The 15,195-nt window shown below is 43.4% G+C and overlaps 1 protein-coding gene across 1 annotated transcript; it reads left to right on the top strand.

The window, feature by feature from the left end:
- Window positions 1–3,027: 3,027 nt before the first annotated feature.
- On the top strand, window positions 3,028–10,745 carry GSC (goosecoid homeobox). The gene is made up of 3 exons (XM_086936642.1): window positions 3,028–3,469; window positions 6,731–6,990; window positions 10,337–10,745. The coding sequence occupies exons 1-3, from the start codon at window positions 3,136–3,138 to the stop codon at window positions 10,487–10,489; spliced, it is 747 nt and encodes a 248-aa protein (XP_086792768.1). The 5' UTR covers window positions 3,028–3,135; the 3' UTR covers window positions 10,490–10,745.
- The last annotated feature ends 4,450 nt before the right edge of the window (window positions 10,746–15,195 follow it).

Here is a 15,195-nt window from a genome sequence, read left to right as displayed (position 1 = left end):
CCTCCGTAGTGGGATCTATTGGCCATTAAAGGAATGCCCCCTTGTTTCAGGCCCTTGCCCTTGCCTCTTGCCTTTAATGCTGGAGCGCGCCTTTAATAGCTGATAGAGCTCTCTACAGCGTTCTCTAAGGCTATATTACGTAATTCATTAATTTTTTATGAGATTATTGATATTATTACTGCACTATTGCAGTAAAATTATTGATGAGAAACCTGAGCATGACGGAGGCACACGTTACAATTACAGTAGGGCACAAGTTATAGGTACTTGAAATAGCTTTAACTAGAACTGATGAACGTCAGTGTTTTTTAGAGTTTAAAACTCTATGTCGTTACTGAACCTTTCAATTAACAATAATTCTACATTAACCCTGGGTATTTTCAGTGAAAATTTTCCTTCCTGGAAAGATAAAGTTTTGGGGTGATCCTTAGGGGAGGAGTAGAATCAGGGGGGGGGGGTCACAAAATGCATTTTCTCCATGCAATTTCCCATAGGAAAATTGAACAACGTTACAGCAAAAACGACTGACAGGAATTACGCCAAATTTGGCTGAAATGTAGATCTTGATCCAGAAAGCATGCTTTTTGTGAGTTTGTGTAAATAATTTCAGTAGTCTTTGAGTAATTAAGACATGGTATTGTGATTTGGGACTACCATTCAGAGATGCAGGGGGTTGCACCTGTGTGGTTCTCCTGGGAAGAAGGGATGTCTGGACCTTAGTGTTGGAGTATTGCGCATGGAGTCTCCCATTGTAAAGAACTGTATATATTGTCTGTTTATATTGTGCTACTAGAATGTATACTCCTTTACTTAACTTTTTTTCTTACCAGAGACTTGTGACTTGTAGTTATATAAACTTGCTGTGTTTTTGACATATGTCTTAATGGCAAATGCAAGCTGAATAACCCTTGTCGTGATTTGATTGCGCTGTAATAAACATGGCCCATCTTCCCAAAGCAGTTAGCTGTCTTGTCATTTACTTGTTTGGGTTTCAGGGGGTGCGGTCTGGACTGGGGTCTTTCGGTCCTAAAGTGTCTGATGCCTTATAACAAAATTGAAAACATCCCTAGTGCCATCTGAAATTATATTATTATTAGGGCTGAGCATAGTTTGCGAAGTAGCGCTTCGGGAAGCTACGCAAAGTGCACTTTGCACTACGCGAGCTAGGTGTAGCACTACGCGAACTGCGTAGTAGCATGTTCGCACTGTGCAAGATGCCGTTTTCAATGATTTCACAGTGCGGACAAGCATCCAGCACTGTTCAATCATTGAAAACGGCATCTTGCACAGTGCAAGCTGTAGTATTCTTCTGCTCGAGGAGATTTTTACTCGAGCGGCAGCTTTCTCAACGCGGACTGGGAGTTTTTTATTGCGAGTGGTTGCGAGCATAAGCGACCACTCGCAGTAAGAAACCAGACCTCCCCCCGTTGAGAATCTCGCAGGGAGCTTTATTTTCCACGCTCGCGATCGGCAACTTGATGTTGCTGATCGCGAACGTGGAAAAAGTCTTGCCAGGATGTAATTTTGCTTGCTCGCAGTCGCCAACTTGACGCTGAGAACCGCGAGCAAGCAAAAAATGACTGCTCCACTATGCTACGCGTGTTCACACTGTGCTACATGCAGTTCGCGTAGTACGCAAACTTCGTAAACTACGCGAGCGTAGCGTAGTGCTTTGCCCAGGCCTAATCATAATATAATAATATATATATATATATATATATATATATATATATATATATATATATATATATATATATATATATATATATATATATATATATATATATATATATATATCATTATAATGCTTTGAAAGGAGACACACACTTTCTATGGTCTCATACACCAATAATGTATTCAGTGTCTACATGTTTCAACCACGCAGGTCTTTCTCAAGTCCCTGAGACAGTATATAACATTGAAAAGTACAACTTTAATATGTTTTTATTGCCACTGTTAAGATTAGGGGGGACATGAATGAGAGGCAAAGCCTCGAGTGGGTCATGATGCCCCCCCTGTCCCTCAGCAATGTAATAGCATATTGTGCAATCCAGACCTGCACATTTACCCTAAGCACTGTGACTTTGACCCATGTAGAAATTACACTGCAAGGTATTTAACCAAAGCCAGTATAAAAGGGGTTAATTCAATGCATAGGTTTAAAAACAAACAGAATTCACTACATGACTTTGATTAGAGTTGGTTTCCTCTATAATGCAAACTCTGAGACAAAATGCTGTGTTTATTCAGTCAGAAAAGCTATTCTATTGTATTAAAAGCCTTTAACTGTTGCATTGTATTAATAAATGTGTTAATGTGTGTCTATTAGTACACTTCCTTATAATAAAATATATCAGTTTACTTGCTCTAAATAGCATGTGCCGATGTGAAGTATTGTAAGGAATATATATATATGTGTGTGTGCGTTTGTTTATCTACATATACATATTCATATATATAATTTGTGCCACTTATAACTTCTGAACAGATGATCCAGTAAAACTCGGGCTAAATCATCTTTTCACGCGACCAGACAATCGGGAGGACCGCTGTTGTTTTAAAGAGAAATGGTTGCATTCAGACCTCCCCCGCCCCTCCCAGCATCACACACTTAGTAGTTGTTTACAAACTTAATGGTGTACCAGACTGAGGAAGTTGCACCCGATAATGTGTAATCACAGCAGAAAGAGCAGGGTTCAGGGGGCGGGGCTAAGGTCGCTGTTAACCGCCTCTCCATAAAGGCATTAATCAGATTAACCCGTTCAATTATCTGCTGCGTCCAGGGATCAGGCTGTGGCCGGGGGGCTCTTAAAGCGCTTTTCCTAATGGGGGAATGGATTACCTTAATTTCATTAAAATCTCAATACACAGATCAGGCTTCCTTTTCACGCCTCTCTGCCCCCCAGCCCGGGGTCCCAAGCAGGACCACGGCTGGTGCACTGCAGCCGAGTACAGGATGACGTGGGCTGGGTATAAAAAAGGGGCTGGGACTAGGATGGGGCATTGCAGCAGGCGCTGGGAGTTCAGTCCACGGGAGAGGAGTTTGGGAGGAGACGTGACCGGGGCTGTCCATCCGTCAGAGCTCGTGCGCGCTTGTGCCAGGGCAGCCTCCTCTGCTCAGCCCCCGGGTGGGTGATGCCTTCTGGCATGTTCAGCATTGACAGTATTCTGGCCGCCAGACCCCGCGGCAAGGACTCGGTGCTGCTGCACCAGGGCGGCCCGCTGCTCTACCCGGGCTTGGGGGAGCCTCTGTACGGGGCGCCCACCGCGGCGGACTACGGCGGCTTCTACACAAGGGCCCTAGGCCCCACGGCCGGCCTCCCGACGCTCGCCGGCTCCAGGGTGGGCTACAACGGCGGCTACTACTACGGACAGCTGCACTTGCAGCCTCCGGGGGCTCCCGGGTGCTGCGGGGCCATGCAGCCCCTCGGGGCCCAGCAGTGCTCCTGCGTTCCGACTCCGAGCTCAGGTAAGGACCGGGGCAGGGAGGGAGGGGCAGAGCGATGAATGAGAAGTTAATGCTGCCCTAAAAGCTCGGTTACTTTATACAACTTCTTTCCGTCCTTAAACTTTCAGACTATGCCTCGTGCCGTAATACGCTAACAATTATGATAAACATCGTAGATATAAGGTATAAGTATGTATACTGCTTGTACTTTATGCTGCATCAGTGTGCACATTTTGCACGCAAAGCCTATATATACATGTGCGTATAGATGTGCTTATACATGTATGGGTATGCTTCTGCGTGTGTTTTAAATAGGAATTTTTAGAAATCTACACCTGCACATTAACTTGGGCACAATGTGTAACCTGCACATTAACTTGGGCACAATGTGTAACCTGCACATTAACTTGGGCACAATGTTTAACCTGCACATTAACTTGGGCACACTGTTTAACTTCCATATTGTACGAAAAGTAGCAAAGTCCCTAGTATTGACTATACTGAAATTGTATGAGCATCTGTGCTCCAGACTGGAGTCTGTATACCTGTTTTGGGATACTTCAGACTATCTATCTATCTATCTATCTATCTATCTATCTATCTATCTATCTATCTATCTATCTATCTATCTATCTATCTATCTATCTATCTATCTATCTATCTATCTATCTATCTATCTATCTATCTATCTATCTATCTATCTACCTACCTATCTATCTATCTATCTATCTATCTATCTATCTATCTATCTATCTATCTATCTATCTATCTATCTATCTATCTATCTGTCTGTCTGTCTGTCTGTCTGTCTGTCTGTCACACGCCCGTCTGTCGCACTATTTCCCAAATATGTCCCTTCTTTCTACATGTCCTTCTATCTATATTCTGTTTCTCATTCTCTCGATCGTTCTACTTATCTGTCTGTTTACTGATCTATCGAGCAACTGCCACTTACACGTGATTGGTTCCTCAAGTCTCTGATATCCCGAGGTCTATTTTGAAAGCATTGTTTATGTCCCATTTGAAAGTGTTACTTCGTGGCCGTAGGCTACTTGCGTGATTCATCCATGGGACAAACACTGTCGTCATCAACATTCACGCAGTCTCCTGTTCTAAGTATACAATTAAAGCAATATTTTAAGAAGGCATTGTCCGATGAGTGTTTTGAATTAGCATTTAAGTATAAAGCGGTCTAATCTTAAAACAGCTATAAAGACAGTTGATCGAGTTCTGTTTTGAGCTATGGGAACTTTACTTAAAATACGTTTATTTCTTTGGATGTCTTTAATCGCATAATGAGCTAACTTTATGCAAGCTCCGAAACCAGTATTTTGACATTATTTTCATGCATGACACTTCCACACTTTCAGTATGTGAAATCTATTTTCGATTTTGTGATATGTATGCACAATTCCTTTCATGGATGTTAAATGTTACCTGGTACAGATTTGAAACTACCTGTGTTTGTTTTATGAGACGTGTACTTCTAAGAACTTTAAAACGTGTCAACTTTTCCATTGACATGAAATCTTTACTTCCAGTGAAATTAAACAGTTTCTGATCAGTGTGTAGAAGTTATCCTTTTTTTGTATTCCAAGTTATATAAACTTTAAGAAAGGTCGGTGTTTAGGAGACCTTTTTCGGGGTTGCGACTTCCACAATACCTTTAAAAGCTTCCTGTTTGGTATTTTGAAACTATTTTTATACTATGAGAGAAACATTTTAATCAGTTCTAAATCTCTCGTTTTCAATTATTTCTACACATTTGTTGGATGCATTTGGGATATATACATTCAAGAGGGACCCCACGTGTCAGATAAGTGTGTGGAAAAAATCAGTTTTTATTTTATAAGGTCTATAGGCTAAAGTTTGAGGATTTTGAAATAGTCACTTCTGTTTATTGAGGGCTTTTCTCTTTTTTGACACAATATATGTAGTTTAAAGAAGTTAATAACAAGTAGTTACGGTTGTGTTTTGAAACGGGGTTTCTATATTACAAAATAGGGAATTTCAAAATGTTAAACCATAGTTAGATGTGTGTTTTCGAACACTCCTCTTTTGAGTCATAAAATAAGTAATTTCAAGATGTTGAAAGACAGCTCGATGTCTAGTTTGTGAGTTTTGGAGCAGTCATTTTTGTATTACAAGACATGCGATTTCAAGAAGATAAAAGTAGCTCGATTTGCGCTTTGGAAGAGTCCTTTTTTCAGAATAGGAAATATGTGATTTAAATAAGTTGAAAAGTATTTAGTTGAGTGTTTATGTCCTGGCTCTGTTTCGTGTTAATGTGTGTAGTTCAGTTCAAAGCCCTTTATTTCGGTTCAACAGCATTAAAACACATAAAAATCACGTGGGAAATATGGATAAATTACGTTATTATAAAAATACAAATTAATAGTAGTGGTAAGTGCTTGATTATGACAACCTATAGACAAAACAGCCTTTTTTGGGACGGTTACGTTTACAAATTTGACATATAAATACATTTGATTAATAAGGTTTAAAAAAGGGAGAGTAAGAAATACCCGTCATATTTCAGATTATCCAGGGACAGTGTAGGGATCTAGGGATGGTTGTGCATAATATTTTCATTATGTACCACAGATGATTGATATATATATATATATATATATATATATATATATATATATATATATATATATATATATATATATATATATATATATATATATATATATATATATATATATATATATATATATATATATATATATCCACGCTTCCAACATCCACGGATTCTTAATCCATAATAATCCATAAAGAACGTAGCACACGCAGGGGGTAGTTCCACAAAGAGTTTATTACGGGAACTTTACAGGTGTAAAGTATAGATAATTTGTAGAAGCTAAAAATAGTATTCCCTGGGTATTTTCAAACTGTCCCTTTAATACATTGCAAAGTATATACTTTCTAAGAATTAAAAATTGGTCAGGTGTGTGTTTTGCAATTCTCTCTTTTTGTGTTGTCAAATGTGCACTTTCAGGGACTTAGACAGAAGTCACCTCATTGTTTTGGATTAATGAGGGGGCTCAGGGCGGTACTTTCAAGAAGTACACACATTTTCGCGTGTGGCTCTGACACCAGCACCGCATCACATAGGGCAACCTTAGCGTGCGTGTTTATGAGCTCTGTTGGCCTGCGCTGTACTCTGCGCTGCCCCGGGAGCGCACAGGGGAAAGTTTGATGTGTGAGCAGGGGGGCTGCTATTTACTATTTACAGTCGGCGTTGGCCTCACCGTGCCCTCCCTTGCTCCCATCCAGGTTACGACGGCTCCAGCTCGGTCCTGATGTCCCCTATGCCCCACCAGATGATGCCCTACATGAACGTGGGCACCCTGTCCCGCTCCGAGCTGCAGCTCCTCAACCAGCTACACTGCCGCCGGAAGAGGCGGCACCGGACCATCTTCACCGACGAGCAGCTCGAGGCCTTGGAGCATCTCTTCCAGGAGACCAAGTACCCGGATGTGGGCACCCGCGAGCAGCTGGCGAGGAGGGTCCACCTGCGAGAGGAGAAGGTGGAGGTGAGTGAAGCGCCCTGTCTGTCCCGCGAACACCATGCCCGGGCTGGGCTTCAGTAGAGCCCAGCTTCACCCCTGACGCACAGGAGTGCACAGCGCAGCTGCAAAGCTGGCTCAGTCAAGAACCCTTGATTTCGCCGTGCGTGCACTAGGCCAGCATTAGTGGTGAAAATGCGCCCACGCAGCAATCGGGACAGAGATGAGGGGGTAGTAGTGGCCCTGACAGCTGTGAGCCCGGCGAAGAGCGCGCATACATTCTAAGGGAACTAACTATAACTCTATCTATCTATCTATCTATCTATCTATCTATCTATCTATCTATCTATCTATCTATCTATCTATCTATCTATCTATCTATCTATCTATCCCTGTCTGTTTAGTTACAGACATATTTTCTCGGGTGTGTGTGTGTGTGTACCTTATTTTTGGAATTATTAAACACAAATTAATCTGTTAGGCGCTCCCGTACAGGGTATTCATGCGCCTGAATGTAGGACTTCCCATCTCCCACCATCCCTGCGCGCAATCGCAGAATTTTGGGTCGTAAAAAGTACAATTATGCCCTGTCGCGTAATTTTGTTTAATTACAAGGAACGGTGGATAAAAAGCCTTTTAAGTTCAGGGCCAGACACAGGTCGTTGACGGCGAGTCTCTTAAGTACCAGATTCGTTTAGTTGTGCAGTCCGGGGGTGAGCGTAGTGTGTGTACCCCGCCCCTCCCCCGAGAAGAGGAGTTAGCATAACGTGTCAAAGTATCAAGGAGACTGGTCATACGCATCGGAATGCGTTTTATTTACATTATGCAAACATACGAATGCTTTACAAGAGTTGCAAGTCAGAGATAGGTGTAGCGCGGTACAAACTGCACATTCTATACGAAAACTACATTCAGAGGACTTTGGACTGGGGAAGGCTGTAAGGAAAATGTGTCCATGTGTCTCTACGCAATCCGCACCCATAGAACATTTGCTTTACCGATTAGACTAATGCTAAATCCATTGCAGGGTGCGTCCGTGTTTACTGGTGCGTGCGTGAGTGTGCACGTGTTTGCAAGTGCTTCCTGTCCTATGTATAAAGACGGGATTAGAGTCCGACGGGGCCCGCTGTTTTAACCATGATGGAAGTTGCCCATGGGCCACAAAAATCCGAAAAAATGCACCCTCTGTTTGAATCTCGCTTAGATCTGAGAGACTCCAATATTTCTGTTTTTAAGTTTGAAGTATGTGGACATCTGGGATTGAGACCAAGTCGGACTGGGAAAGAATATAGGCCGGACTCCGTCACCAAAATAAAAGTGCCACCTTTAGGAAATCAGATGGCTGAAAAGTGGCCCACAAAATCAGGCCGTTTGAACTGGTAAAGACATGCTCTTTAAGGGTTGAGCAATGTATGGCAGGCTGTATACGTTTGCGCTTTCTGCAAGCCATGTTTGTGGTAATATTAATGGGGGAAAATGACCCATTACACCATGACATAAGCCCCAAATCAGGCAACAAAAACTATACACGCACTGAACTCGAACCAGTTCTTGCACTGTTTCATTGCCGGATAGACCAGTCCTATCCTGCGTCAGACCCCAACATGCCTGGCACACCCCCGCGGAGGTGTGCTGAGATCTACTGATGAGACCTTAACACGTCTCTGTATGAGCACCCCCTCACTGAAGGGTACTGAGTCTCCCACACTCGTCTCTTAAACCCCGCCCCCACCCTCTAGTGAGATCGGCTCATGAGACATCAACATGACCCCGAATAAACACCCTCTCCCCGCCGCACTGAAGTCTGATGTCTGTATGTCCCTGTGTAAGCACAGCCCTTAAAAGACTACTGAGCCGCCCACCATATGTCTGTTGAAACACACCCTAGCTTGACGTCTGGTTAGATCTACTCACGAGACCTCAACATATCTTTCTGTAGTAGGCACACTCCCGCGGAAGTCTGCCGAAGTCTGCTCATAGACCCGGGAAGTCTCTTTTTAAAGCACACGCCCAGTCTGGAGACTGGTGAGACCTCGGTAGAAGACAAAACATGTCTCTTTCGAGGCGCATCGCCTTGAAGCCCGTTAAGGATTATCCATAGGCACTCAACATGTCCATTATAAGCACACCCCTGCCTTACATAGGTGAGGTATGTTTAAGTTACCCCTAAAAGGGCCTTTAGAATGTTACACCCTGTTTTATTCCAATTTAAATTTGTCGACTTGTCCCGTTTGAAACTAGGGGTGACATGTCCGGGAGACCCAAATGTGTCTCCTCTAATAAATCCGACGAGATCCATTTTACGCGACTTTAAATGGAACTTTTAGGCACACGTCCTGTTTGAATTTCTCTTAAAAAAGGCCCCGAGGCCTCAGGTAAGTCTTGTTCTCAGTTTAACCCTCGCTTAAAACGAGGCAAGCCTGCCAATGGCACCCCAACATGTCTCCAAGCAAACCCCGTGATTAAATCCGGCTCAGGTCGGCCTTGAAACACCAACGTGGCTCTTTCAGAGCACATCACATGTTTCACCTCTGCTTAAAGCCTCATTGAGACCACTGCTGGCTCTTCAGAGCAAATACAATGTTTGAACCCCTTTTAAAGTTGCGTTTGGCTCTTTCAGAGCACATCACATGTTTACGCTCTAAAGCTACATTGAGTTCACTACATAGCTATTTCGGAGCACACCCCATGTGAGAATCCCACCTAAAGGTGCGTTGAGACCCCTGAGACCCTCTTTCATGGCACATCCTATGTTTGAATCCTACTTAAAGTTGCGTTGAGACCCCTGCGTGGCTCTTTCAGAGCACATACACAGTTTGAACTTATTTTGAAGTTGCGTTGAGACCCCTACGTGGCTTCAGAGTACAACCCATGATTGAATCCTACTTAAAGTTGCGTTGAGACCCCTGCACGGCTCTGTCATAGCACATCCTATGTTTGAATCCTAGTTGGAGTTGCGTTGAGACCCCTGCGCGGCTCTCGCACACCACATACAAAGTCTGAACTTCTTTTAAAGTTGCATCGAGACCCCTGCGTGGCTCTTTCAAAGCACACCCCATATCTGAATCCCCTAAAGAATCATTAAGGCCCCTGCTTGGCTCTCTCAGAGCAATTCCCATGTTCGACCTGTGTTTTAAGTTGCTTTAACACTGCGTGGCTCTTTCAGAGCACATCCCACGTTTGAATCCCCTTAAAGTTGCATTGAGACCCCTGCGTGGCTCTTTCAGAGCACATCCCATGTTTGAATCCCCTTACAGCCGCATTGAGACCCCTGCGTGCGCTCTTTCAGGGCACATCCCATGCTTGAACCTTGCAAAGCACCATTGAGACCCTTAAGCGGCTTTTTTTTAACACTATTTCCTTTTGCCGGCAGGTCTGGTTCAAGAACCGCAGAGCCAAGTGGAGGCGACAGAAGCGGTCCTCGTCGGAGGAGTCCGAAAACACGCAGAAATGGAACAAAACGTCCAAAACCTCCCCGGAGAAGCGACAAGAGGACGTCAAGAGCGACCTGGACTCGGATAGCTGATGCCCGCCGGGGGCGCAGGATGGACTGGAAATGGCTGTGCCACGCGCACAGCGGATGCTGCTACCTTGCACTGGCTCTGCCGCCCGACAAGCTGTATATACTGTACATATGGTGACTTGTAAGCTCCCTGTAAATAATTGTGTCTCGCGCAGCGGTTGCACAGGCGTACACTGTATGGCCCACTTGTAATGTCCTATTTATGCCTAAGTTAATGGAATCATACAATAAACCCGTGGCACCGAGTAATGTGCCTGGCCTCTCCACCTGCCGGTTTCTGCTGCTCATTTCTTTGCTCACTGCCTGCCTGCTGTCGGAGGACACCGGTGAGTACCCGCTGTCTTCGACCCATTCGTGCACACAGTAATGCTTGCAAAGATACGTCTCTCTTGTATGGCGCACAAGGCGAACTTTGCGCACGAGAATCGCCGCAAGGCAACACCTAGGGAGCTTTGTCATGTAATGGAACTGAGGGAAGAAAGGGGAATTGATTTTCTGAGGATAAAGTAATTTGGTAATGGTACAACCGAGTTTATTCAGAGGGCTCCTGGTTCGAAGGCTGCATTTTAGCCTATTGACGTCATCTTGTCAGATTAAAGTATGTTCACCACATAGACTAAACTAGGTCGTCCTTAAAATGCATATGATTTCAAACAATCCCCAATTAATTTGTACACAATTTAAATGATGTTTATATTCCGAAACCCGGGGTCTTTCGCGGTGCCTTCTATTTGGACAGGTGAAAAATAAAATCCTGGCTTCCTAAATGTTCCAATACAAAATTCCAGGCCCCGGAATAGTTGGGAGAAGGGGGACTGAATGTTACAACCCAAAGGGAACTATTTACAAGCCCCTTACGCCACCCGTGCGTCACTTGTTCCCATATTAAAAGTGACCTCCCAGTCACTTGTAAATACGACGCCTACATGCAGAGCCCGCGATCGCTAACGCACGTAGGCTTCACAACGGACGGGTTACTTAGGCTAGGACAAATACATGCATTTGTAAAAATGATTTGAAATAACGGATCAACAGAAGCTCACTGCTTTCCGAACTATAATGTTGCTACACTTGTCCGAAGATCACACAACGAGGTTACCGTGAAAAGATTAAAGAGAAAAAAAATCCCAAATTTTATTCAGAGAAAGCAAATTTTATCAAACAAAAAAAACACGACAACAAGAAACTATATTTCTGTTATAAGAAATCCTTCTTGTATTGCATCCGTCTGATTCCAGGCACGCGATAGACATTTTATGGACGCGTTTTTAAAAAACTTTTCTTCAGAAATGTTCACATTTAGGATACTTTGAAGATATTTAAATAAAATTAACGATATTTGCCAGCGGAGTGTATTGAACAAATGTCTGTCCCCTTGTTAGGTTTTATTCTTTTGCTCACCCGGGACCTTACCGCATGTTAAAAAAATATATGTTAAAAAAAAATCATTTTAGGTCTGGTGTCTGTAATGGGTCATTCAACATTTTAACAAGAGGACAGAGAGTACCCTGACTTTTTCATAAATCTCTCCACACCTCTGAAGGGTATGGAACAGGGCTACCAGAGGGACGGACTTTATGCTGTCGCAAGCGCTAATGGTATATTTATGTAACAAGCTTTTACCTAAATACGGTAATTTATTTTAAAATATATGTATTATTTTAATTCTGGCGCATATAGCTGCATGGATAAACATTGCACAATCTTGCTGTCACTGGCCGCCTTTACTCCGTTTTCTTCTAAAAGGGAACGGTTTTATTTAGAACCCTCGCTCCTATGTAGTTTGCCTCAATATTTTTTTGTAGCAAATCCATCGGAATTAACTGCAACAATATGTTTTTATTTAATCATAAATCCAGCACTCGCTGGAATACATATAGCTCGGCGGGTTGAGGCACCTGCTGCGGTAACAGCGCATGGAGATTAAAGGGCCCCATCCAGAAGCGGCGGCAGCCCGTGTTGTACGGAAACTATGTCATTAATAGGATGATAATTATTATTCAACATCGAATCCACTTCCGGCCTTAAAATCCCGCACATTTCAATCGAACAAGTTCTAATTTGTCGTTGATTTTGAAGGAACTCCACTGACTGACTAATGGCGATCGCGTGCCACGGGCAGGTGTGAAACTATAAAATGTATCTGGCACTTTGCTTGACGCGTGGACACCGTGTTACCTATCACGGTTCAAAACATGTCTATTTGTCATTGTAAATCGGAGTCATTTGGACCACTGTCGCTTTCTACATTCACTAGTATGTCATAGATGTTATTTTTCTAGTTATTTTAGGTACGCAAAGCAAGGGTGACCCAGTTGTTTAACGATGCATTTTTTTGTTCGTCCTTCGTAAACTCTCAACAATATTCCCGTCTCACCGACATTTCTTGATTTAGGGCTCAACATATGTCTCACTGCGATTTAAATTCGCGCTGGTTTAATTAACCATGCATTTGAGCATTGGTTAAATTACAACTGGTCCCCTAACAATCACAATATGTGAACACTTGGATACAGCACACAGATCATATCTTCTTCCTTACAAATTTGCAGAGGAAGGAAATACGAGACAAGAGAAGTGAGAAAGAAAACACAGAGGTGACCTTATTACACTTTGTGGTTTTCTAAGCGAGTCCCGTCTAAACGTGGGAAGGAAGTATTTTATTCACAGACAGCCATCAATAGCGGCCGTTAACTTTCGTCGTCAGTGAGATAACCTCTTTATGAGCTAGACAAGCAACCCTTCAGTCTACTATCTTTGAGGGGTATTTCAACTCAACTTTACGGTTTCTTGAACTGACGCAATTAACATCTTCTAAACACAATGGCCGTGGCTTGTTGCGTCATTGCGCATACACGTAGGGTGTAGCGTGACATTTTCCATTCTAGGGACCCGGAAGACCTGTATTGTTTTGTATTGTATTCACATCTAAATAGTGCTTACTACCCCTGACGAGGGTCTGAAGCGCTTACCTACGTGGAAAAGCTAAACCAGTGTGACACTTAGCGTGTCCAGAGGATTCTGGGATAAATACGTGATGACAAAGGCGATCTTCCTGCATGACCACCACAGCGCCTAGTATTGGGCGCTTGCTCCAATTCCTAAGAGAAACATTAGTAAACCTAACAGCCCATGACTAGAGGTGGGCAGGCAAACACATGCGTACTGGAAGCCGAGGCAGTGGTCTGACTTGACTCCAAGAGCCTGTTCACCAGTCCAGACAGCCATGGGAACTTTTGGTATGCAAGTCATGCAACAAAGATCCTGTAAAATATGATGACGTCTCTTCAAAATGCAAACGTGTATTTCTTTAATGTGCTGACGCCTTTCAGTAGAATACATCATGGCGTATCACTGTATTGAGAGCTGTTTATTTAAAGCAATAGGGCCTCATTTATGAGGCCTTGCGTCAGTTTTGCGCTGCGGATGCGTCACTTTTTGTGACGCATCTGCGGCGTAAAACATGCGCCTTGTTGCGCCATATTTAAAAAGTGACGCATCTAGGTAGATGCGTCACTTTTTAAACCCCTGCGCCACATTATACCTGCGTCAGGTATAATGTATGCAGAGGGGGCGTTCCCCCGCAAAAAGCCTCGTAATAGTGACGCAGTGAAATCTATGAGATTTCACTGCGTCACTTTTAGGATGCGGTTGCGTCAAAATCTTGCGCCTGCCATACAGCAGGCGTAAGACTGACGCAAGCCCTTTCACATGGGGCTCTCCCCATGTGAAAGGACGCATTGCTGGAGATGCGTCACTTTTGTGACATACTCCAGCAATGCGTCACTTTTGCGCTTACAGATGCGTCAGAAATACTGACGTATCTGTAAGTCCTTGCGACATGATGCGTCATACATTAAATATGACGCATCATTGGTGTCGCAAGGAGTGCGCACTGAAAAGTGACGCATCGCTGTTTTCACGCAGCGATGCGTCACTTTTCATAAATGAGGCCCATAGCTTTTAAACTTGAACCTAGCAGCATGCATGGTAACCCCTTGTCGTGTCAACGGTAATGCCATTAGTGAATAAAGAGGCAAGGCAGCTTTCCTGTGCTCCTTATACCTGTCTAAGATTTTTATGAAATACTGATCGACATTATAGTAAAGCAAACATCTTGAACTGACATGTTTGAAGGTGTTCTCATGGAGAATAATGAAGAAAAAGGATGGTTGGTGAAATATAATATTCATCTAGGATCACATGATTTGGATAAGCAGAGAAGCTGGGATTGATTCCAGGTTATCTTTCATATTGTGCAACTCAGCAATGAGATGGCTATGCTAGTCTCCCATTTGACATCAAAGGTCACTGCCTTCTTTTGAATTCTTGGCACATGAGATTACAGGGTGGGTGGCAGGCAGAAGCCATATAAAGTCTCGGCTCATTTTGGACTCAAGGGTCCAAGAGCACATTGAACGAGCCAGGGACATGCATCTGGCTTGAGGCTGGTGCGAGCTTTACATTGCTTGCCATGTTCTCCCCATGATAAGGAGCTATGTTTGAAGAGATGTCCTCTTTTATTAAGTCAATAAGACAAAGGGAAAGACATTTGTTTACTGATTCCCTCATGTTTTACTACCATCAATTGAAATATACCGTTCACTCTAGCAAAATACTGGCCATTTGTAAACTCTGCCCATAACTCTAACCAGGAGCAGCTGTCACCCCATTGCACACATGCCAAAGTAGGAGAACAAATAAGGAGG

Source organism: Lissotriton vulgaris, chromosome 9, assembly GCF_964263255.1.
Source record: "Lissotriton vulgaris chromosome 9, aLisVul1.2, whole genome shotgun sequence".
Taxonomy (NCBI): domain Eukaryota; kingdom Metazoa; phylum Chordata; class Amphibia; order Caudata; family Salamandridae; genus Lissotriton; species Lissotriton vulgaris.
The sequence above is the reverse complement of the archived record's forward strand: the minus strand, read 5'-3'. Positions and strand labels throughout refer to the sequence as shown.

What these genes read in the sequence shown, in the direction of transcription:
- GSC (XM_086936642.1), top strand. Translation starts at nt 3,136, where the DNA reads ATGCCTTCTGGCATGTTCAGCATTGACAGTATTCTGGCCGCCAGACCC. An exon ending in CGTTCCGACTCCGAGCTCAG is followed by an intron (nt 3,470 to 6,730) that starts GTAAGGACCGGG and finishes GCTCCCATCCAG; the next exon opens with GTTACGACGGCTCCAGCTCG. An exon ending in TGCGAGAGGAGAAGGTGGAG is followed by an intron (nt 6,991 to 10,336) that starts GTGAGTGAAGCG and finishes TTTTGCCGGCAG; the next exon opens with GTCTGGTTCAAGAACCGCAG.